General features: G+C 36.5%; 1 protein-coding gene across 1 annotated transcript in view; it reads right to left on the minus strand.

The window, feature by feature from the left end:
• Positions 1 to 24,712, minus strand: part of gabrb1 (gamma-aminobutyric acid type A receptor subunit beta1) — a 411,079-nt gene that overhangs the window by 47,913 nt on the left and 338,454 nt on the right. Inside the window, exon 6 of the mRNA XM_088908787.1 lies at positions 4,443 to 4,580. Coding sequence (XP_088764913.1) covers positions 4,443 to 4,580 — 138 coding nt within the window. The remainder of the gene's footprint in view (positions 1 to 4,442; positions 4,581 to 24,712) is intronic.

Genomic DNA, 24,712 nt, shown 5'->3' on the forward strand with positions numbered 1-24,712 from the left:
TAATTACAGTTGAAAAATCTTGCAAAGTGTACTGATAAATTGATGGACTCTGACAAATATTTTTGTCCCATTTAGCTTTTCATTTTATTTTTCTTCTGCAAGAGTTTACTAAATATGTTATGTAGAATGTTGCAGGCGATACAACACGATGTATAATATGTAACCTGCTTTTGCTTTCTTACATCTAAAAAATAGAAAGCTAAGGACACATTGTTATTATAATCTTTTTTCTTTTTTATATTCTTTGTTGCATATGTACATTTTTTTTGGCTATATAAATTTCTGTTGCTATTTCAATGGAGACTGTGATGCACTCTGATCATAGCAATAAGCTGTTTCTGCAAAAACACCTAAAATGTATTAAGAGAACAAAACTTTACAGGTGACCTTTAAAGTTTTCTGATGCAAAATTGTTCTTCCATGGAAAACCTTTAAAGAGCTATTTACAAAACTATTATACTCAGTTAACATGACTATAACTGTCTCAGTTACTCTCTAATAATAATGATAATAATGGAAAACCTTTGGATGATGAAAGGCAGATGTCTAGTATATTAAATTAATATCTTACTCAGTTCTTTGCCAGTAAGCAATTAACAATTGCTTGCCAAGTCTTAAACTGGACAAAGACAAAGCCATATGTCTAATATTAGCATAGAAGATGCAGAAGTGTAAGAATTTAAGATAATCAAATTTCTGTAAACAGATGTTGTTCTTACAGTTATACTTGGGAAGAAAGTGATGTTATTCAAATACTGTTATCACAACTCCTGCAGTAGTCACTTATTGCAGAGTTAATCACCATTTGCATGAAGATTGCTAGAAGATTGTAAAATGCAGCACTCATCCATAAAAATGATGACAAAGAATGAACATTATATCCACAATACACTGTATAACTATACTAGAGTATCAACATTATGGCATTAGGATTCTAGGATGTAGTCATAATGGATTCAGACAAAAAAAAACTAAGCTTTGATTAACTTGTTAATGTAACAAGCAACACTAGCAATGGATATAAACATAGCACTTAGCAATTAGAGAACTATTTAATGGACAAAAAACAAAGTACAGATAAAGGATGAATGCTCAAATTGAAGTGAAGCAGATAATGGAATATCTCCATTATGAACAAGTAATAGGTTTATTCCATGCTGAAAGAAGCATGGAAACCTGTGTCAAATCCACGGCCGAAACGTTGTGTTTTCTCTCTTCTTTTTTTCAGCATGGAATAAACCCATTACTTGTTCCTTTGCAGCCTATGCATGCTGACGCAGCTACCCATCTGAACTACTATATCTCCATTATATCACATTTCCATTAGGGGCACGGCTTTTCCTAACACATACAGTATGTAAATAATCTAGATTCTGGTATAGTTAGTAAGCTAGTCAAGTTCACAGAAAAGTTCACAGCAGAAAAAGAGGATTGAAAAAAAAATAAAGACAAAGAAAAACATGAAGTGCAGAGTTTTACATTTTGGTAGCAAAATCATAAATTATAGATATGAGATGAAAAACACAGAGCTTTAAAAAACAAAAATGTTGGTGTCTACAATATATTGACACTGAGGTACTGTGAAAAAGAGCTTAAAAAGCAAAAACAAATATGTTAGGATAGTGAAAGGGATAGTATTTAAATAATTTATGTTATTCTAAAATTGTACAATTCATTTGTACAACCTCATTTAGAAAGTTGTGCAAATTTTGGCGAAACAAAACATATATTGCTGTTCTTGGACTACAAAAAAAGTAACCAGATACATAACCAGATACATTTCCAGGCTTACTGGAATATATGTGTAATTAAAGAAATTTTGACACGGCGAACCCTTTCTCATCCACAATATCTGCTAACCATCACATGAGGGCACACTTAATCCTCAGGTATCTGACAGCTGTATGAGACAAACATACCATGTGAGGTTCTCGGTGATATGGACGTCAAGGAATTTGAAGTTACTGACCCTTTCCACTTCAGTCCTGTTGATGTGGATAGGGGCATGTTTGTTTTGCAGTTTTCTGAAATCAACGATCATTTCATTTCCTAAGTGATCTAGGGCTGAAGTACCATATTAAAAATTTCCATCACCTTTCCCTGGAGAGCAATCAGGAGGAACACCATGGCCCTATCATGGGGCTAGAGAAAATGGGCCAAAGACTCACCCTCAAATGGTCAGACCAAATCCAAAGGGCTACAAACCACCTCATTTACAAAAATGGTACTACTAAACAGCAAATCAATTAAAGCACTAATCGGTTCAGGAAGTGTGATGTGCCTGGTATCTTCCTCTGTAGTGAAGACTCCACAAATAACTCCAAACCACGATTTCTATCACTTGTGTACATGGAGACCAGAAAAGTCACTCAGGCGAACGCCTAAACCTGTGGCTCCATGGGCAAATTTCCGTGATCCAGGCTGCAGTCGTCTCTGTCTTACAACATAATCTGGTTTTAAGAACAAACTTTCCCCACCCACATGATATTCTGAGCAAGAGACCCTGGGACCATAAAGGTATCTCCTCTGAAAGCAGGCAGATTAAAATGTGTGCACTGGGAAAGAGGGTGCGAAAAGTTTTTTCCATGCAGAAGGATAAAAATCCTGAAAGCTCTCTCTCTTCCAAGTCTAAAACTCTGGAGACTCAAGACTGACCTACGATCCCCTTGGCACCTGGAATATGGGACTTGTCACTAATCATTTACACCAAGACCAAGATGAAGATCCCACCCTGGCTCACGACTGTGCACAGGTTGTTGAAATTAATTTGAACCTGGTTGAGGGGCTTAATAATCAAGCCCGATCTTTTATTATGAAAAATGACCTCCTGTACCAGCTAGATGGTAAGAACAGGGAAAGACTTCTTGTACCCTCTAAACATTGGCAAAATATTTTAAAGCTCACACATTCCTACTTACTTTGCTTACTTACAGGTCAGTTGGGGATTGACAAAACCCAGGACAGCATACTACAAAGGATCTTCTGGTCAGGAGTTTACACAGACATCTGGCACTTTTGTCTGAATTCTCCTGACAACTGAATTCTCCTAAACCCTACCTGCTTGCCCTGCTACAACCCTTACCTATTATAGAATAACTGATTTTACATATAGCCACAGATATCATTGGACCCCTGCCTAGAACATCATAAGAGCATGAATATATCCCGGTGGTCATGCAACAAGTTATCTGGATGCAATATTCTCCACCGAGCAGTTAGCAGTGTCATAGCCAGACTACTAGTGAATTTTTTCACCAAGGTCAGGCTACCCTAGGAGATCCTCACAGACCAGGGTACCACCTTCACCTCATGTTTATGAAGGTTGCCAGCCTTCTTAACATCAAGCTTTAGAGAAAATCAGTGTACCATCCCCGATCAGATGGCTTAGTGGAATAGTTTAATCAAACCCTAAAGTAGATGTTGAGGAAGGTTGCTCAGAATGAGCAAAAGGACTGGGATCAACTTTTCCCTTGTACACGTACACTGTTAGGGAAGTACCACAAGCCTCGATGGGATTTTCACAGTTTCAGCTGTTGTATGGAAAGAAACCCTGAGGGATCCTAGATGTAGCCAGACACATATGAGAGACACAAAAACTTAATTATCAGAACATACTTGATTATGTAAATACCTTTCAAGAACACCAGTTTCACCTAAAATCTCTTGTAGATGAGCATCTTATAAGAGCACAGGAGTGAAAACAACGCACTGATGTATAATGAGTACAAACCCTTAAACCTGAAGATCTGGTAATGTTCCTTATGCCTACACTGAAATGCAAACTCTATGCTCACTAACAAGGGCCATATAAAGTCTGTAAGCAAACATGGCCAGTTACATATAAAATCTGCTTTTTGAGTTGAGAGAAAAACTATGCATGTTTTATTTGTTACCTACTTTTTATAGTGTTCTCTCATTTTTAAAAAATTCTTATTGCCATCTGTCACAAAATAATTTCTATTAATGAAATCAATATGTAATGCTTAGTCTTAGACTTGTGAGAAAATCTGAAGAAAAAAATGATAAAAGTTTGATAAAAGATAAAAATTGTGGTAATTGAATACATAAATAAATTGAAAGGGATGGGAAAACAGCATTAGATGTGGACAAAACGCAGAACACTTTTTTATATGAAATCTTCATGTAATTGTAAAAGGCATTGTAAAAATAACATATGAGCAATATTTCATTAGGCAGAATTTGATAAATGCAAAATCTTATCACATGGTGCATTTCTGATTTGATTTCCCATGATTACAATGTCTGAACTCCTGCACACTTCTTCAATAACAATATCCTTACAAAGCGTGAGTTTAATATAGACTATGAAAGGAAGTTTCATTACCAAACTAATGCCATTTACTGAAAGTTTGTGCCCTATATTTTAAATTTTAAGATACAAAAGATTTTAAAATGTTCTGTACATTCTTTAAGATACTTACCTGTTGTAAATACAACTTTTTTGGACACTGTTCTATAATCCATGATTGAGAACTGAGGCAGCTCAATGTTGTTGACTCCAGTGACTGAATTTCCATCACCCTTCCAGTAAAATTCAATATCGTCTGTGGTGTAGCCATCTTAAATGGAAAAGAAGAAGGTAATTGAAATTGTTTTCAAACCTACATTCTGCAAAGATATAACCAACAGCACAGAATATTTCATGTAAAATACCCAGTATTTACACAAGGAAGATTTTTTGTGTTGTGAATAGATGTTGGATATATATATATATTTAGACTTAATGTCAGAGTATAGTAAGCTTCCACATGATTTTCAATGCATAAAAACACTGTGAAACATAAACTGGGAGGTCTAATTTTCTTTCAGAGCACATAAAATATTTTTAATGGATTTTTTTGTATGTGTAACAGTGCAAAACACTGTTAACTTAGGAATAGTTAAACGAATATGGCAAAATCATAAATATTGATGGTAAAAATTAAAATTAAAAGTATAATAATAATAAATCTAGTAAGTTCAAGTAGGTATCTACATCAGCATGCATAGGCTGCAAAGGAACGCATATAGGTCTATTCCCTGCCAAAAAGAAAAAAGACACAACATTTTGGCTGTGGAGCCTTCTTCAGGTGTGTTTTCTTATTCTATCTTTTCAACATGGAATAAGTCTTTACTTGTTCCATAAAAATAAAAATAATTCTCCCTTTTTGAGCTGAGAATGAATCCTGGAACTCCTTTGAGTAAGCTTCTAAAGAATAATGCTGAGATGTAACTGTCACCACATTAATAGTGAAGTTTATTAATACCTGTTTATGTTTTATTTATTTGGCATATTTTAATTATTGTATTACTAAAATTGTACACTGGATTCTTTGAATAAGTGTGTGTAACTCACTGTTTGTTTTGACCTGATTGATTCCTAGTTGGCATAAAGTACTCTGAGTTTACTGTTCCAATTTCTAATTAAGTAAATTAAAATCACCAATTCAATTAAGTAGATACAAACGTAGCTAAAATTACCAGTTGCAATATGGAAAGATTTTCAATGTGATTGCAATAACTGTTCAGTATTATACAATGGAATGAAAACAACAAGCAAGAGCTAAATAAAACAAATGGTCAGACTGAATACTGGAAGTTTTGGTTTTTAATTTTTCATCACAATTCACAAATTATCAAAGGACAAAGTGAATGCAAATATTCAAAAATATGGCACTCAAAAATCTTTACTGTGATAATGAAGGCATCAGAAAGAGTAATTAATATATAGAACAAAAATGATATGAAGGAATTTTAAAAAATGTTCCAGATTTAGGATTTAAGCTAAAAAATGCTGGAGAAAGATTGTCAAATGTATTTAAAATTCATTGCAAGCCACGAAGGTGGTAGAATGATGGTCTGAGGTTCATTTACTTGCTTACAATCACATCCCAAATTTTCCTTGAAGATGTGACCTCCACGAAAGGGTTCCTAAACTGTAATTCAATTGTTGTTGAGTTTCCCTTAAGGTACTTGAATCTCTGCAGTGAACAGGTGAGTGTAAAATTAATCATTTGGAGCAGTGATTAATTATACAATTCAGAAACTACCTTGATCATGAATTTATTGGAGCAAAACTATTTTTTTAAATAAAATTTAAGAAGGACCTACAGATTGTATTAAAAACTATGTATTTTAATGAACAAGAACAACAATATCTTTGTGACTGGTGCACTGTCACTACAACTTGTTACTTGTGGTTTATTTTAAAAAACATGAAGTTTATCATGAGACAAAACTCAAAAGATAAAAATAAACTGATTTTGATTTTAAAGATAAAGTTACCAAAACACATAAAATAAATTGTTAAGTTTAACACTAGTGAGAGAGAAATCTACAAAAATTAAAGGAACAAGAAAATTTGGAATTCTAGCATGCTATAATTTACTATTTGACTGGAGCATTGCACTAATATTCCCATAGGATAAGACAAACATTTCAAGATAAGTCCATCTGTCAACAGATATGTAATAAAAAATATGGCAATTTCTACAGCAAGTCTAATGAGAATTGGTGTTTGTTTAAACAGAAGTTCCAGAGGATGTCAAATTCTGCTTCCCTACACATACTGTATATACTGTACTGCCTGGCTGAACATGCCACTCAATGCATGTTTTCTAGCATCTGTATATCCAGCCCAGCTTCACTAATGCAGCATTAAAAAGTATGTTATCACTTTATATTTATCTTCTCATTTCATCAATTGAATATGACAGAACGACTGAAATGGGGGTAGTTACTGTGGACTGCTGATTGACTAACATAAAGTTAAAGAATGATCTACAGTAAATGGCTTTTATAAGACTAGGTACATAGTCATGATATATAATGTAATGGAATTCATTGAGACTTGTTGCCAGATTCTATATATTTGCCAAAGATTGCTCATACTGTTGCTCCTGTGAGTAATATGTAACAAATTATTTCTGGAAAACAGACAAGCTTGTTGCAACAGTGAATAAATGTTGCTTGAAACAATATATAGTTGGAAAATATATTTAACAAAGACATTTCAGATACAATCAAACAGCAAAACTATATCCTTCAACTAGTGATTGCCCTGTAAAACTGTCACATTCTCATGAGGGCTCCATTTTTCCCAGGGTTTGCTGCTCTGACTGCATCTCCTCTTCATGATCTGTGTCAATTAGAAATTCCATACTTATTCTTCAATTCCCAGTTTTCTACTTAAAGCCGAGACGTTGCTTTGGATGGGGTCTTTGTCATTTTTCACTTCACCCTGGGTTTTCACTGGCACTACTGCTTTCACTTTCCTCATGACATCTCTGCTGAGATATGTGCACAGAGGTTGCTACTTAGCCTGCCCTCCAAACCTGTTGGTTTCCTCTTTTTCCGTTTTGATATTCGGGTTTTCCCGTACCTGAGGCTCCCTTTTTTAATCTTTTTTCAGGAAGCTTTCTATTCAGTTTCACCTGTAAACTATGCTCCCTGTATCTAATTGGCAATCTTTGGCAGCAATTTCAGCTTCTATACTGTACTTCACTCTGCTCAGCAGTTTTGGCTTTAAACCAGCTCTTCACTCTGCATAGCAGTTTTGAGCTCCAATGTTGTCTGATGCACTAGCCTCAGGTCCAGGGTCGCATAGCGCACCACCCAGCCCTCACTCTGCACAGCAGTCTCTGCAGCCTCAGATCAGCATTTAAGATTCATCTGGTTTCCTCTTTCAAGAGGCTCACCGTTCCGTTTCACTTGTACTCGAGGCTCTCTCTTTTTGACCTGTGTTTCTGGCAGACTGTGATTGGCAATCTCTGCAGCTTCAAGCCAGTGTTTCACCCTGCACAGTACTCTTTGCAGCCCGAAGCCAGAGCTTGAAATCCACCTAGCTCCCTTCTTAGGAGGCTCACCATCCAGTTTAATCTATATCCGAGGCTCCCTGTTTCCAACTGGTGGAACTGTGTTTGGCAGCAATTTTGGCTTTAAGACAGTGCTTCACTCTGCACAGCACTCTCAGGGGCCTTCAGCCAGCCATTGCTCTGCACAGCAGTCTCAGTGACCTCATGTCTGCCCTTTAAATTTATCCGTTCACTTTCCCAGGAGGCTAGCAATTTGGTTTCTCCTGTACATGAGGCTCCCTGTTTCCTACAGGGGGGCTAGTTTTGGAAGCAATTCCGGCTTTAAGACAATTGCATCAAGACTACAATCTTCCAATCCAATGTTCAAATGTCCTCTTCCCAGGGGTGCCTTCATCCCTCCCCAGATCTGATAATAATCCGATAATAATCTGAACACAAGTTTATCAATCTATTCTAGTCTCAGCACTCCTCCACACTTCCAAGATGGTATTACCTTGATTTATTTCTTCTGGTAGTAGGAAGTTCTATCATCACTATATCCTTAAAATAGGACAACCATTCCTGTATCCCCAGTCTATGAGAAGGCAGTCAGTACTTGCTATCATTTTCTTTGTTGCAGTCTAAATCAGCAATCCAAAATTTAATGTGACTCTCCTTTGACAGAAGTTCTGACTCATTTTTAAGCAGTAGCAGAGCTGGATCCAGAGGTTTGTTTTTTTCCAATCATTCCAGTCAACATGAATATTGAACACTGTCTATTCCTAAAACATGTACATGTTAGTTCTGAGCTAACAGAACTTGGTTCCCCCTTGGTTGGCCCATATGTGTATTTTAGACCTTAAACAATTAGATTTTCAAGAAAGTCTTAATGAAAATGAAGTTATGCTGATTAAACGTATAGAGTTTAATTAAAAGTAAAGGAATATATTTGGAGTAATTAGTTAACAAAATGATCCAACAGTATACATCTTTAAGTGAATAAAAATATGAATCCTTAGATTCATACGCTTATTGTAAGTGCTGATCGGTCTCTTGCACTGGCTGTTAGACATTCTGGCCCATTCATCCTTTCAGAACTGCTTCAAGCCTGTAACATTTGAGGACGTCTTTGCGTGTATAACTCATTTAATAAAAACAGTTATTCCATAATATTTCAAAGGGGTTTATGTCTGGACATTGACTCAGCTGTAGTGGAGTATGATGGTTTGCGGTTACTTGACCCTGACCGAATGGCTCATTGAAGAATTAATGCATTTGGCATTCTATCAGCATTTTACTGAGACGAATGTTAGGATATCCATTCATCAGTTGAAACTGAGCCAAAATGTAGTCATGCATCAAGATTAATATCATCAGCAGATTTACAACAGGATGACTGAAAACAAGATATTTTGTATTTTGTAATTGTAAAGTCAAAGTCCAGATAAATGAAGACTCTCTTCATGTCCTAGTGAAACACACATTTCTAGGCTGTGTTTATTGTTTTAAGCCCAAGTATGCCTCAAAGTGGCAACAACAAATGTAGTGTGATTCTATCCAGTTTAGGGGTGTTACCTTTTCTGATACACAGCAATTCTGTTTGAAGATTATCAATTGAGATCTTCTGCCTAAGTCTGCTGCCCCTGCCTCTGATTATTTACGAAGATTTACAATACTAAATTGAGAAAAAAGGGTGAAAAAGAACTAATCTCTTTAGATCACAAATTAATCCCATAAAAAGAGACCAGAAAGCTTAAGTATCTGCGTGATATTCAGTTAGTTTTAATTTAAGTGTACTGTATGTAATCAGGCTGGACTTACTGCCTTGAAAGTAATGATTTTGTCTCTGTCTATGCATGCTAAATTGAGCCTTTCTATAAGACCTTTTAAATTGAGTCCTAAAATTGCATGCAGTTTTTCTTCAGTTGTATACTGTAAGTATATTTAGTTTTTTTTTTTGTGCAGTCAACCCATGGACATTGTTTTTCTAAATTATTAATTAATTTCAGTACTGATTTGTTTACATGAGAAACAGAAGTACCTTATAAAGCCCTTCACGGCTAGGCATGAAATAGCTGGGCCATTCGCTGAACCTGTATCAATTTCTAAGAACTCTAGTCGCTTAATTTTAAATTGGGAAATTTTGAATTCCTAACATAATGATCTGTGCAGTGAGAAATTAAATTGGAATTCACACAATATAGGGTTGTGATCTGAAAGAATTAAACTTTATTATGGTCTTGACCAACATGTAGTCATTAATAATTTCACAAGTCCCTGAGAATGTTTTTTTGATGTGATGAAAAACTATAGTCTTGTAGACACCAGATATTGGAATAATAAACTTCTTGCACAAAACCATAAGTGCTTCAGAAAAACCATTAGTGCTTTGGACACTAACTGTTGTAAAGCAGAAAAAACACCACCCAACATGTCTAGCTGCAAATCTATGATAACATTGTTATCTGATTATCAGAGAATAGACAGATAAAGACATCGATTCTTTTGTTATTGGATGGAAATCTTAGTCATATTTAATACAAATATAAAAAAAAACATAAGAAAGGCTACGATTGTGGGGACCTTTTGAAGGAAGGAAGGAAGGTATTGGTTTAAAACACACTGGTGGGAAGCTTGCTCCACATCCCTTTGGGTAAACAGGTGCCTCTTATTCTTATTTTAAAATGTACACCTGCATTGTTACCGATTGTGTTCTCTGGTAAGTGATTCACCATTCATTCTGATGAAGTCCTTTGTGTTGACTCTGATAATGACTTTTAGGATTTTGAATCCATTTCCTGTATCTTGTTTGTTCAGGACTAAAAATGTCTCTCATCATGTCAGTTCTTTCAGCATGTTAGTGTAGGACATTCACTTAATTGTATCTGTTAGCTCATCTCTGCACTGATTTCAGAATAGCAATAGCAATTCTTTAATGTGGTTACCAAAGGTATATACAATACAGTGTTTTAATTGAGGCCTAACAAGTACATTATACAATTTTAAAATAAATTTCCATGATTTAAATTTTACACATTTGACTATATAACAGTATTTACAGTATTTCTTGTTTTGCTATCCCATATTGGGTGGAAGATGTAAACCATGTGCAAAAATACGCACCAAAGTTTTTTGTCTTAATATTTTTCAGTTTCATTTGATGCTTCCACAGTGTTCATTAATTCTCCTAATGGATTCATTTGAAAACTTCACTAGTTAACAAACAATAGCAAAATCTATATCACTGATATAAATTAGAAACAGAAGTAGTTATTGCATCACCTCCATCACCAAGGTTTAATTAATGGGATAATTGATAATCAGGTCAAAATACAGTAAAACAGACACGCAAAGCAGCAGTAAGGCTAAGAGAAAGTTCTATTTTATTTACGGTGTAAGGCAAATACTCACAACTAAACAAATATCCTCTTTGAGCATCTCACTAGACTTCTTCAGCCCCGCTGTATGAGTAGATAGACAGATGAGCTGCTTCCCTACTTCAAAACAAAATCTCTTCCTCTGAAAGTTTTAACATGAAGAGTTCTCATTGGTTGGATTTACCTTCACCTTCAATAAGGAAAAATCAGCAGAATAAAATCAGCAGTTGATGTAGGTTTCCTGTGGTGCATACTGCATTTTAAGTAAAGTGACAACTATAGAAAGCAAGACTGCAAGAGGACTGTGTGAAGGGGTAGAAGGAGATTCTGAATAAAAGCAGATTTAGATTATTGAGGATAGCTAGTTGTGTTTTTTTTACTTAAATTCATGATTTTTTTCTAGTTGCTTATGTTAGGTAGGTTCTTTTCTTTTTTTGGTTAATTTAATAAAGGTGGCAACTAAATTAGGGTGGCATTCATCCACGGTGCGACAAGGAGCACTACAGGAGGTCATTCTTGCCTTCTGCCATGAGACTGTACAACGCATCCACCTTGCGTCTGGGCAGAGGCAACATTGACAGTGAACTGTTTCTGGACTGAACAGTAAACTGTCACGAACAGTTCTTTCCGGGCCCTATGCGGACGACACAATCTGGAATGTGAGGATACAATTGGGAAAATAGTCATGCAGGAGAAGGGTCAGGAGACAGGGGGCGTGTCCGAGGAGTGCAGGTGTCCGGGGGGAGTGAATCCAGGGCGAACAATCCAAGGGTAAATTCAGAGGGGGAATCCAAGACGGGAGGTTTAGTCCAAGACCAGGGGATCCATCCGAAGTTAAAACCAGAACCGGGTTGGGACCGGCGGGGCAGGGAATCAGGAACAGGAAACTAAAACCATAACGGAGCCAGACGCGGCAGGACCCCGGTCTCTCACGATGCGGAAATCAATGAGAAGCCTCGGGCAAACGCCTGCGTCTGGCTTTAAAGGTGGAACTAAAGAGGGGCTGGAATAAGGTACAGGTGTGGGGAATGGGACAGAACGAGGAAGGGCTGGAGCGCCCTTAAGAGGAGGAGTAACGATTGTGACATAAACTGATACATCTGTTCTTTTTCTTTTCCCGTTTAAAACCGTTTTTGTGTAATATATGCCAGGGACCTGTGCAAAACATTTATATTTATAGTCATATTGTGCAATACGACTTTTTTGTGTACTGTTCTGTTCTGGTTTGTTCCTTGTGTGTTCTGGACTGTGAGTAACTCTTCTTAGTGCACTTCTCACTGTACTGATTGTATTGTATGTATTGTATTATTATTATTGTATCATTCGTTACACTGTGTCTGTGTTGTCTGTGTTAAGCTGCTGTTGCATTGCAATTTCCCTCATGGGATCAATAAAGTATCTATCTATCATAGTGGTGCATTGGTTAGCAATTGGTTAGCAGCCGAAAGGTTGTGTTTCCTTTCTTCTCTTTTCAGCATGGAATAAACCTGTTACCTAAATACTGAGCTTTCAGTGGATGAATTAATGAGCAAATGTTTCAGAGAAAAATACAAGGACTAGGAGGTGCTGAAGGATTTTTATGAGTCACAGACTCTGAGGTGGGAGTGGGTAAAAATTCAGAAAGTGAAGTTTTTTTTAAGAAGTGGATAAAATGAAGTAAACAAAACAGTAATGAAGGATAAGAGGATTAGAGAGAAAGTTGCAGTTATATAAACTACAAGACTTTTAATGGGATTTTATAGAAGAAATACAAAACTTGAAATGGCACTAAGGAAAGTACTGTATACAGTATGTAGAAAGAGGAGAGTGCAATAGTTTTTAAGTAGAGAAAAGAAATTAGAACACGGTGAAGAATGCTCTCTCCTTTTTATAAGGTTTTATGGAAAAGAGGAAATGAGTGTTCTTCAGAGAAAAGGTGAGTAAGGGAATATTGTTACAACTTTCGTGATTATTGAAGTGTCTTTAACAGTCTAGATACAATGGGTAACACCTAGATAATGCAGAAATTTCCAGTTCTCTGGAAGCAAGGAGATATATTGATTGTGAATGTGGGGTTCCATGACTCAGTGCTCAAAGCTATTATAAAGTTTGTCTTAGTTAATTAAGTTCTGGGTAAATAATTAAGTGTCATTCAACTGTCCAGGAACAGGGCAGAAAACAGGCAGACAGAGGCAGAAAGAAAGGAGAAAGAGACAGGAGGGACGACAAGGGACAGAAAGAAAAAGGTGAGAGCTCCTTGTCCTGATAATCCAGAGAGATAAGATAAGAGAGCTTGCCATTCTCTTTTTAGGAAACTGATTTCCTGTGTAAAGAATCCCTTGGTTCAGAATGGCCTTTCCTGATTAGGTGGTGCAATTTTAGAATAGAGATATAGGCTCCCATTCATTTTGTAGCATTTGGGTTTACAGAGAGAGAGATTTAACCATAGATCATATTCTATTGGTTTAGAAGACAGCTTTATCATAATATGGCTTTTGGAGGCATTATATAATAATTTGAATACTTCATAACAGTCTGCGGTTTTTCTGGGTGGTTAGGTCATAGACCTCTTGGACATTGAGTTTGTTTATATACTACATTTTTTTGTTTGTTTATAAAGATACTTTGTTGTATGTTTATATTGTGTGTCGTGTAGTATGTGTATTGTCATTGTTTAAAAATATTTGTTTAATTCACTGCCCTTAATAATTACTCTTTTCACCAAAGCTGTGCCAGAGAACAAAACACTCGAGTGCCTCTAATTATACCAACCATTCAGCTGTATTCTAGAATATCGTTTACAAGTGGGGTTATGATTCTTTATTTTAATAACTGATTGATCTGTTTGGTAATTTATGATCTTCTCTAAATTTCTTAAATTTAAATAAGACTCAAATGGAAAAAAAAATTTGGGATCCTGGTAACAAAGGTAAAAGCAGATTAAAATCTTGAAAGAGATATTACAGTGGAAGAGTAAGTGAAAAGGAAGGTTTATTGCCTGGGAGTTTACAACTAAGGATGGCATTCTTAATTTACAAGAAAAATAGGGAAATAATAGATTTGAAAAATTGGAGACCGATTGATTTCTTGAACACAGATTTTAAGTAAACTCTTAACTTTTAGAATAAAAAAGGTTTTTGTGGGGAAATAATCCATCGAGATCAGGTGTGGGCAGGTTTGATATACAGTGCAGTGGATATAAGAAGTCTACACAACCTTATTGAAATTGCAGGTTTTTGTGATGTAAAGGCAGAAATCAAGATAAATCATGTCAGATATTTTTCCTTTTAATGTGACCTTGCAACCAACAAAATTCAAGAGAAAAACAAATAGATAATTATTAGGAAACATACCTGAAATTAAAAAACCTACAACACCCTGGTTGCATAAGTGTGCACGCCCCCCCGACTAATACTTTGTGGAAGCACCTTTTGCATTTATTACAGCAGTAAGTCTTTGTGAATAAGTCTCTATCAACTTTGCATACCTGGACTTTGCAATTTTATCCCTCTCTTCCTTGCAACAAGGTTCAAGGGATCTCCTGTGCACAGCCCTCTTTAGGTCATTCCACAGGTTTACAATGGGATTGAGGTCTGGGCTCTGACTGTGCCATTCCAAGACTTTGATCGTCCTTTTCTGAAGCCATTCCTTGGTTACCTTGGATGTGTGCTTTGGGTCATTGTCATGTTGGAAGGTAAAATTCCTCTTCATCTTCAGCTTTCTGACAGAGGCCAGAAGGTTTTGTGCCAAAATATCTTGATATTTGGAGCTAGTCATTATCCCATCTATCTTGACTAGAGCCCCTGTCCCAGCTGAAGAAAAGCATCCCCAAAGCATGATGCTGCCACCACCATGCTTCACAGTAGGTATGGTGTTCTTTGGATGATGAGCTGTTGTCTTTGCGCCAAACATATCTTCTAGAATTAAGGTCATAAAAGTTCAACCTTTGTCTCATCGGACCATAAGACATTTTCCCACATTGTTTGAGGTGATTGAATGTATTTTTTGCAAAATTTAGATGGGTTTGAATGTTCTTTTTGTGAGAAATGGCTTCCATCTTGCCATCCTACCCCATAGCCCAGACATGTGCAGAATACGGGAGATTGTGGTCTTTTTTTAATCAAGTTCAAGTTTATTGTCATTATACTCATATACAGGTATATGGTATAACGAAATGCTATTTAATGTTGCTGTAGGCCTCTTGGTAGCCTCCCTGATAAGTTTTTTCCTTATCCTGTCATCAACTTTGGAGGGTTGTCCTGATCTTGGCAATGTCCCTGTGATGCCACATTTTCTCCACTTATTGATGATAGTCTTCACAGTGGTCCATGGTATTATACATCCAATGCCTTTGATATTCTTTTATACCCCTCTCCTGATTGGGTTCCTTTCAACAATAAGATCCTGTAGATGTTCTGTCAGCTCCTTGCGGACCATGGCTATCCTAATAGGATGCAACCACGAAACTTTCAAGGAAATCCTACAGGAACAGCTGATTTGTATTTGGAGTTCATCAGAATCACTTTCATTGATGGCAGCTGTATGCTACTTACCTTTTGGAGATGATTTTGAATATGACTGGTTAACTCTGAACACAGCTACAGCCCCCATTATAAAAGGGTGTGCACACTTATGCAACCAGGGTGTTGTAGGTTTTTTAATTTCAATTATTTTTCCTAATAATTACCTATTTGTTTTTCTCTTGAATTTTGTTGGTTGCAAGATGGAAAAATGTCTGGCATGATTTATCTTGATTTCTGGCTTTAAATCACAAAAACCTGCAATTTCAATAAGGGTGTGTAGACTTTTTATATCCACTGTACTGTATGTAAGAGACACTGTTTTGTGAGAGACAGAAGCAGGTTGGCATTATTAAATTTATAGCAGATTTAGATGGAGCACGTGATTGGGTTTTGCACATTGTTTAATGTATAGGGGGAAATTGGGAGTTCCAGAGAAAGTCGATGTGACATTGCATTATGACCAATTTTTTTTTAGTGAATGGGGTGCTGTCTGAATTGACTTAAATACACTGTGGTGTCTGACAAGGTTGTCTATTGGTGTTTATTGTTTGTTATAGAACCACTGCTGTAGAGATAGAGACAGGAGAAAGGGAATGGATGTGCCTGAAAGTGGGGAACACATGGGTGAAGTGTTGCATATATGGGTTACAAATGTTATAATGTGCGTGTGACTTTTGTAAAGCTTCATGATATAAACAGAATACAAATAAAATTGTGTCCTTCTGGTAAATGGGAAGAAATGAAAGGGGAGAATATTAAAAGCCGTAAAGATTTTATTAAAATTCTAGGAAATGAGATTGATGAATCAGGATCGGGATATGTGAATTCCGTGGATATGTGTGCAAAGGTTTTACAAAATATAGCATTTTGGGCATCGAGCAAATTGTCACTAGGGGGAGGGTGTTAATACTGAAACAAGTGATAGTGCCAATTATTTTATATTCCTTGACAATTTGCCTTCCTAGAAGAGTGAAGATTCAAACGTGGAGTGCTGTGGGGCATCAAAAACTGTTCTTCATCTGTTAGTAGAATGTACAGTTGCTAAGAAGTTCTGAGAAGCAGCAGAGCAATTTGTGGACTTACTCATAAAAGGGGTGATTTTGACGGCAAAACTAATAGTTTGTAGTGGATCCAAGAAGACTGGCTAAAGAGCAGTTTTAAATTACACGTGCTCCTGACAGTGTGCAATACAGCACTTTGGCAACACAAGAACAGTTCCTCTGAAACAAAATAAGTCCCTTTTACTAACTAGAATGCTACAGATAACAATGGACATAATGGAAGACTGCATGTGGAGGGACATGAAAAGGATTGGCCAGGAAGACGTGAAGAGCACATACAGATGCAGCCATTCAAAGTGTGCGTCACAGACACGTACCGCAGGTGACGTCGCTCAGTATGACGCAAGATGACGCGTGGCACCGCAGTAAGCGATTGGTTGACCGACAGGGGCACTCGTGGTCCGTTGGTCTGTCGTAGAAAGACTTACAGTAAAAACGTCTTTGCTGTGCCCGTTGTAGATATTGAATTTACCAATGAAGGGAAATCTTAGTAGCTGAGCATAAAAAGAATAGGAGCATACTGTAACGCGTGTGAAGGCCATAAACAATATTAATTTTGGAACATAAACATACAGTATATAGCTGGTCTTGGTACTTTAAAGAAAAAAATACACACCAGTATTCCATTTCTCCCTAAACATTTTAAGCTTTGAAGTCTTTAACTAACGTGATACCGGAGTCAACAAGCATACTTTTAGAATTTGATTAAAAGGGAATATAATATGGAATCGCGTATCTAAGGAATTTAATAATGGTATTCGTGTGCTGCGACAGGGCTGTGTAGGGCTGTTTCGCCTGCCTGTTCATGCGAGCTGTGTTGTAGCCGACTGGTCTAGGTGCGTGCCTAGCAACTGGTAGGTTGTGTGTTCAAATCCAGCTGGTACCGGACTTTTCTTTTAACAAACATTTCTTCGAAAAAATAGAATAGCGATATTATGGACAATCAATTGACTTTTATATTTCAAAATATCGCAACATGATCGATATTTGCGATATTTTGAACATATCTTCCCTTCTGACAGCGGTTCCTCCTTCTATTGTGTGTGTGTGTGCAACAGAGTAAATTTTTATAGAGAAATGGAGGCTGGACAGTATGCGTTACAATATAAACATTTATATTGATTTAAATCGTGTTCTGATTTAAATCGCAAACGCGTGTTTAATTATGTGTTTTTTAATCATAATCAGGCTAATGCATTTCTACATTTTAGAACCAGCTTAGAGGTTCATACAGAAAGACAGCTTGTGTTTAAATTGAGTGTAAGGTAATTTATGCTTCTAAAGTCATGGTCAGCATTTATTATCGTACTGTGCTGTAAACTTTTTCTGTGCCTAGTCACATTATTTTATAGCGTTTTTATTGCGTTATTAAATCTGGTGGCGCTGTGTGTTACAGTAGTTTCGTGACTCCCATGTCACATGGTCTGTGATTGAATCCCATAGAACTATGACTTTATTTTTTAACAAACATTTCTTTGAAAAAAATGAAACGTTTCCCTTGGTCAGAGATTAAATAAAACCTCACTCGCACCAAACAAATTTATATTTCTAAATATCACAAAATACGTTCATTGTCTTCCAATCGAGTCGAGTTGACATTGGAAGCCTGCCACACCCGGACTCTTAAACCAACGCATTAGCACGTCAAAGCCCATCGAGGGTATTGAGCCAGTATTGGCTTTAGTATTCCCCCCCTCTCCCCTCAATTCAATTCAATTCAAGGTGTTTTATTTGCATGACAGATGGGTACAAGCAGTGTTGGGTATGTATATTGTAACGCTTACGGCAGACAGGCACTGTGTAAGAGCCGGCGCACCAGAGCAGCGCACCGAGGGAGCGTCTGCATTTCTAACTTAGTTTTTAAAATTAGTCAAGCAATATGAAGCATCCCCTTTTACTTTGTGCCTGAGCATAAAAAGAATAGGAGCATACTGCAACGCGTGTGAAGTCCATAAACGATATTAATTTTGGAACTTAAACATACAGTATATGGCTGGTATCGGTACTTTAAAGAAAACATACACACCAGTATTCCATTTCTCCCTAAACATTTTAAGCATCGAAGTCTTTAACTACCGCGATACCGGAGTCAACAAGCATACTTTTAGAATTTGATTAAAAGGGAATATAATATGGAATCGCGTATCTCAAGAAATTAATAACGATATAATTATATTCATGTTGCAAAAGAACTGCAACGGACATAAAAACTCCCTTGCTTTTAATAGAGCGTTCCATAATTTCTAACTACGAAAATGCCAGGTGAAAGGATTTGTAAACATATTTTGTTAAAGCAAGTCAGTTTTTTCCGCAACACATAAAAGACATTTTTCCAAGAAAGTTTAGCCTTTGTCACTAATGAAACCACTAAATAAAGACATAAATATAGAAATCTTAAGATTTGTTTTATTTAATGTTGGTAGCAGGATGAACTGTCAGAGTGTATATTTTGTCGCAGAGTTGCTGCAAGATGTTAACAGTGAAAAAGGTATTTAGAAATGAGTTATTTCAAGATGAAAATTTTCAGAATAATTGCAAATCTAGCAGGATAGAGAAAGCACAGAAAACTGGCAGTTAGATTGATCAGATTAGTATGAAAAGTCATTTAGCAAAGGGAATTAGAAGAGTGACAAACTAGTATACTTTAGATCTTTTTTTTCTGAACCAGGGACAATCTGATCATGTTTCCCTATAACAATAATAAAAAACTTTATTTGATATATCACCATTAAAGGTGGCATCTCAAAGCAATACAGTAGATGTAAAAACAGATAAAAGGACCACAGATTACAAAGTAAATGCATATAAGAAAGACAAGCAGGTAGAGGTGCTACCAAAATTAGAAAATGAAGCAGATACAGACACTAAGTCTTCTGAAAAGAAAGGTTCTGAGGTTAGATTTAAACTGGCCCTGGTGTGTGTGTGTTTGTGTCTGTCCTGTGATGGACTGGCGCTATGTCCAGGGTGTATTCTGCCTTGTGTCCGTCGCTTCATTCATGTGCATCCAACACACAGTTCAACGCTAGCAACTACACAAAATCTAAAATATGAGCTCTACTTGCCACTTACAGTACCAACAGTACCAGCTAACTTTAGTAGTGACATTTTCATGGATCTTTTTAACAATAAAATTTACAACATCAGACTTCAGACACAATTAAACAGGCCTCAAAAAAGTCTGGTACAAACATTTTCAGCATGGAATAAACCGTTACTTTAATGGTATAAACCTTAAATGGATTCATATTCTCAATAAGATTTGGTGCTCAGTAACATGACTTAGAAAATGACAGAAGACATACGTATCATGCTTATCCTTCTATTTTTCATAATCGTAAACTCCTTAAGGCAGTTACATTTTCTCTGTTCTGACCTGGAGTTACAGAGAAATTTAAATTCTAATAAGAGATTTGTAATGAGGAAAGTCATACCAATCACTCATACAGTACCAGGATTTGCAATTACAATACAAATACTTTCTTTCTGTATGTGTTTATTTTGCAGTTTGAGTCTATGGCATTCCTTTGGGGGTCTATACTCCAAGGCATGACTTTTTTATGTATAAACATCAGTATTTACTGCTATTAATTACTGTACGATTTATAGTTGAAATCTGAGCCTAGATATAAAGTTAAAATCTCGACAAAGCAATGTAGGAAATACAGAGAAAATAAATCCTTTCTGACATCTAAAATCAGTTTCGATCAAGGTCTCTAAAACGAACAAGAAAAAGAAGATTTTCGGAGGGCAATTACACTGTGTTTATATAGAATAAGTGATTTATGAGCAATCTAATTTCTTGTTCGTTTAAAACAGTGAAATGTCAGCTGTAAAAGATCGCACCAGAAACAGCACTCTCTCTGCCTGTCATAGACGTTCAGGAAAGGCTGAATGAAGTCATGTCAAGTACAATAATTCGGAGATCAATAATACCAGTTGTAGGACAGTACATAAGGAGGATAAGGATTTTGAAGTTGACTCGAAATCTGATAGGTAACCAGTGCAAGGACTTGAAAACAGGTGTAATGCATCCCTGATAGGATTCTTGCTGTCATATTGTGAACATATTGAAGATTGCTCAGTGTGGATTTAATTTCCCCAGTGAACAGGATGTGCATTTATTAATTCTAGAAAAAAAGCCTTTCTTGATTTCTCTAGTTCTTAGTTTCTCTAGTTCCCTTTAAAATAAACTATTATTCCACAATGCAGAGTATTACATGGCCAGTATTTACACATGATATTTGTGATTTAAAGAAATTAACACAAGCAGCTTTTGGAGATTTAAGTGTTGGCTGAGTTATTGCAAGATAAAAGACTAGAGATGTTGGCAAGAAGAAGATAGTTTGGGGAAAGCTGAGGAATACACTTATAACAAGAACACTTCCTAATGGGGTTAGGCATACTTTTGATGAAGATGATGAAGTTAACAGACTATATGTTTACATAGATACTGAAATAAGGATTGTATTTTAGATTATGTGTAGTTGCTGGCATTGAACTGTGTGTTGGATGCACATGAATTGAAGGAATGGGCAAACATAGCTGATGCGGATCCACAGAGCCAGCATATTAAGATGTTTATAATTAGAGGCAATTTGTTTAAATAACTAGGTATGGATACTGATGTGCAAGAGAGGTGGAAAGGCTGTTTCCTTAAGCCAGCAGTATAAAATATTTTATTCTCAGTGAGATGCTGCCATTTCATAGTGGGTTTCTAACACTGTGTATAGTTCCATCCACACAGTGCCTTTACTTCCATTTCTAATCTCTTTATCCAGTACAGAGGATTTGGAGCCTATCCCAGTAAGCAACGGACACAAGGCAGAATACACCCTGGACATAGCGCCAGTCCATCACAGGACAGACAGACACAAACACACACAGACCAGGGCCAGGTTTCCCATAAACTAATTAACTTACCAGTATGTTTTGGAGTGCGAGAGGGAGTCATATCACACATATGGAGAAAAACCATGTAACCCAGAGAGAACATGTAAACCCCACACACACAGGATGGCAGGAATTGAACCTAGGACCCCAGTGCTGCAAGATAGCAATGCTAACCACTTTGCCACCATTATAAATGGATGGATATCTTAGTTATCTTTCTAGTTCACAGGTTTGCATGCATAATTTAATTTTGAAAGCCACTGAGACATCAGGTACTACTGTTGTATTTATGAAAAAGAAACAAAACAAAAAACATACTAACAACTGTGCCATCCTACTCCTTAGCTAATACATTTTATTATTCATAAACAGTTAACATTGTTAGCAAAATATTTTGAATTATATTTAACCCTATTTTTTCTTTAGTTTTGTATTTAACTTATTATATGATAGTCAGACTTAATGTATATTTGAACAATGAAAATATATTTTTACAAGATTTTACATTAAGCACTTAAAATTAATATGGTTAATAATAGTAAACTGTAACATGCTGTAACAAGATCGGTTAAACAGCGAAGAAAATGCTTTCAGAGAAAATGTTTCAGGTGTGAAGAACATAGATCTCCAATGCAATTTCAACCAAACCTGTTCCCACACACCCTGCCCCCACTACCATTAGAATATACACAAAGCACTCAAATCTTTCGAGCTAATGATCAGGTGACCCGAGAGAGAGCGAGAGAAACACCAAGGGGTGCGGAACCAGGGAACTATTTACATGGAAAACGGGCGATCTCCCCAGACTGTCCGCCCGTTTCACTGTTACCTGGATACCTCTTTATTTAGAACTCACTAACACTGATTTTTAGTTTAGAAGGATTCAAGTAGGGTTTTAGATGAAAGGCAGCGACCTTAATCAAGCCCAAATCACAATTGAACCCATTCAGAGCCTACATTACATTTTAGCGTTTCATTCTGAGCAGAAGACCCTCACACCTGAAGAAGGGGGAGGTGTTTTTCGCTGGAAATCTCGCCTGCTTCTACTTTACAACCGGAGTGCTGGCTGTGACGAATTAAACCGGTATTACAGGTTTCAATCACAGACCATGTGACATGGGAGTCAGGAAACTAACACCGCGCCACCGGATTTGATAACGCTATAAAAACGCTATAAAATAATGTGACTTGGCACAGAACAAGTTTACAGCACAGTACAAAAATGCTGACCATGACTTTAGAAGCATAAATTGCCTTACACTCAATTTAAACACAAGCTGTCTTTAGCCCTCTAAGCTGGTTCATACACAAATGTAGAGATCCAGGCTCAGAACACACAGCTTCATTAGCGAATACATATGCAGGACAACTAGAGAAGACGTTTTACAGAGGATGGATTTTTAGAAACATCCCATCAGTGACATCACTGAAGTCAACTCCTAGGTACTGTAACTGTCGTGTGGATAGTTTCACAAGAATCAGACAAAGGTTTAAGCATCGCTTGTTCTAGATAAAACTGCAAAAAAAAAACAACCACCCATAATGTACTTCTTTGCGGCTCTGTTTGCCCAAATCATATATTCACAACGTGAAATCTAGAACATAATATTACGTAACCAAAATCCGCAATATGGAAACAGAACCTGTGTAATTGTTGATAGATGATGTACTCGTAACATTTTTTCAAGACGAACTACAACATTTAAAAAATGACTTGTATGTACTTGATATCTCTAATCAATCCACGGGTCCCAGCACGAAACGAAACTAAAACGCATACCGTTTCGCGCTTCTTATTAGTTGCTCAAAAGTAATTTGACCGTATGAAATGCATAATATAAACCTAGAAACATATACGTGAGTAGTACTTAAGCACTGTAGTATCTGTGTTAAGACATCAGGATGTCTTCTATCTTCTTCAGGATGAATAAAGTGGGCCTATTTATCTATCAATCATATTTAAATAACTAGTGTTCTGTACCGTGGAACCCCTAAAAGTACCACACTTGTACCATACAACAGTAGTACCTGATGTCTCAGTGGCTTTCAAAATTAAATTATGCAATAAATAACCACATGTAAGACTCTGATGCTTAAAATGTTTAGGGAGAAAGTGGAATACTGGTGTGTATTTTTTCTTTAAACTACCAATACCAGCCATATACAGTCTGTAACGTAGGGATTTCTATACGTCTTTATTTAGTGTTTACATTAGTGACAAAGGCTAAACGTTTAGCTTCAGTAACGTGTACATATCTCCCCTTTTTATAAAACGACATGGTTGAAAACTGTTCCAGAGCCACTGTTGTTTCATCAGTGAAAAGTACATCATGAAATGCCTCTCCCTGTTCAATCCACTGGAAAAAAGAAAAGGAGCATAAAGCTTCTGATGGTCATAAACGATATTCATTTAGGAGCAGCATCAGAGGTATGTTTTTAACTGCACTGCATTGGAGAGAATACCATAGTGTGTTTTTTTTTACTCCCTGGCGGAAACTGGCTTCCAGAAGAATCAGTATGGCTCAGAGATTAAATAAAACTTCACTCGCACCAAACAAATGTATATTTCTAAATATCACAACATGATCGAATTTAAGTCATTTTAATAACAATGAATAGTCACCTATGCGTTACAATATAAACATTTATATTGATTTAAATCGCGTTTAAATCACCTTTATTTAAAACCCATAAATAAAGCTGATACTGTTTAGACTTCCAATTATTTGAAACTGTATTAAAGCAGCACGATACACAATGCAACGTAAATCGCTATCTTTGTCTTCTGTGTAATAATGTTCACCTCTCTGTCCAGCAAATTTACAGGTTAAAAACAATACTGTTAGGCTGGGAAAACGATTTTTCTCCCCCCCCCCCCTCAAAAACCCAGTAAGTACAGTACTTACTAGTTAAAGGCTAGGCTCCCGACTACGGCGAAAGGAACCCTTCTTTCATTAGAATACAATGAACATATTTTAGCCCTGAATGAATAAATAGCAAACATGGTTTACATAAAAGACATTTTTCCAAGAAAGTTTAGCCTTTGTCACTAATGAAACCACTAAATAAAGACATAAATATAAAAATCT

Source organism: Atractosteus spatula, chromosome 1, assembly GCF_055471065.1.
Source record: "Atractosteus spatula isolate fAtrSpa1 chromosome 1, fAtrSpa1.hap1, whole genome shotgun sequence".
Taxonomy (NCBI): Eukaryota; Metazoa; Chordata; class Actinopteri; order Semionotiformes; family Lepisosteidae; genus Atractosteus; species Atractosteus spatula.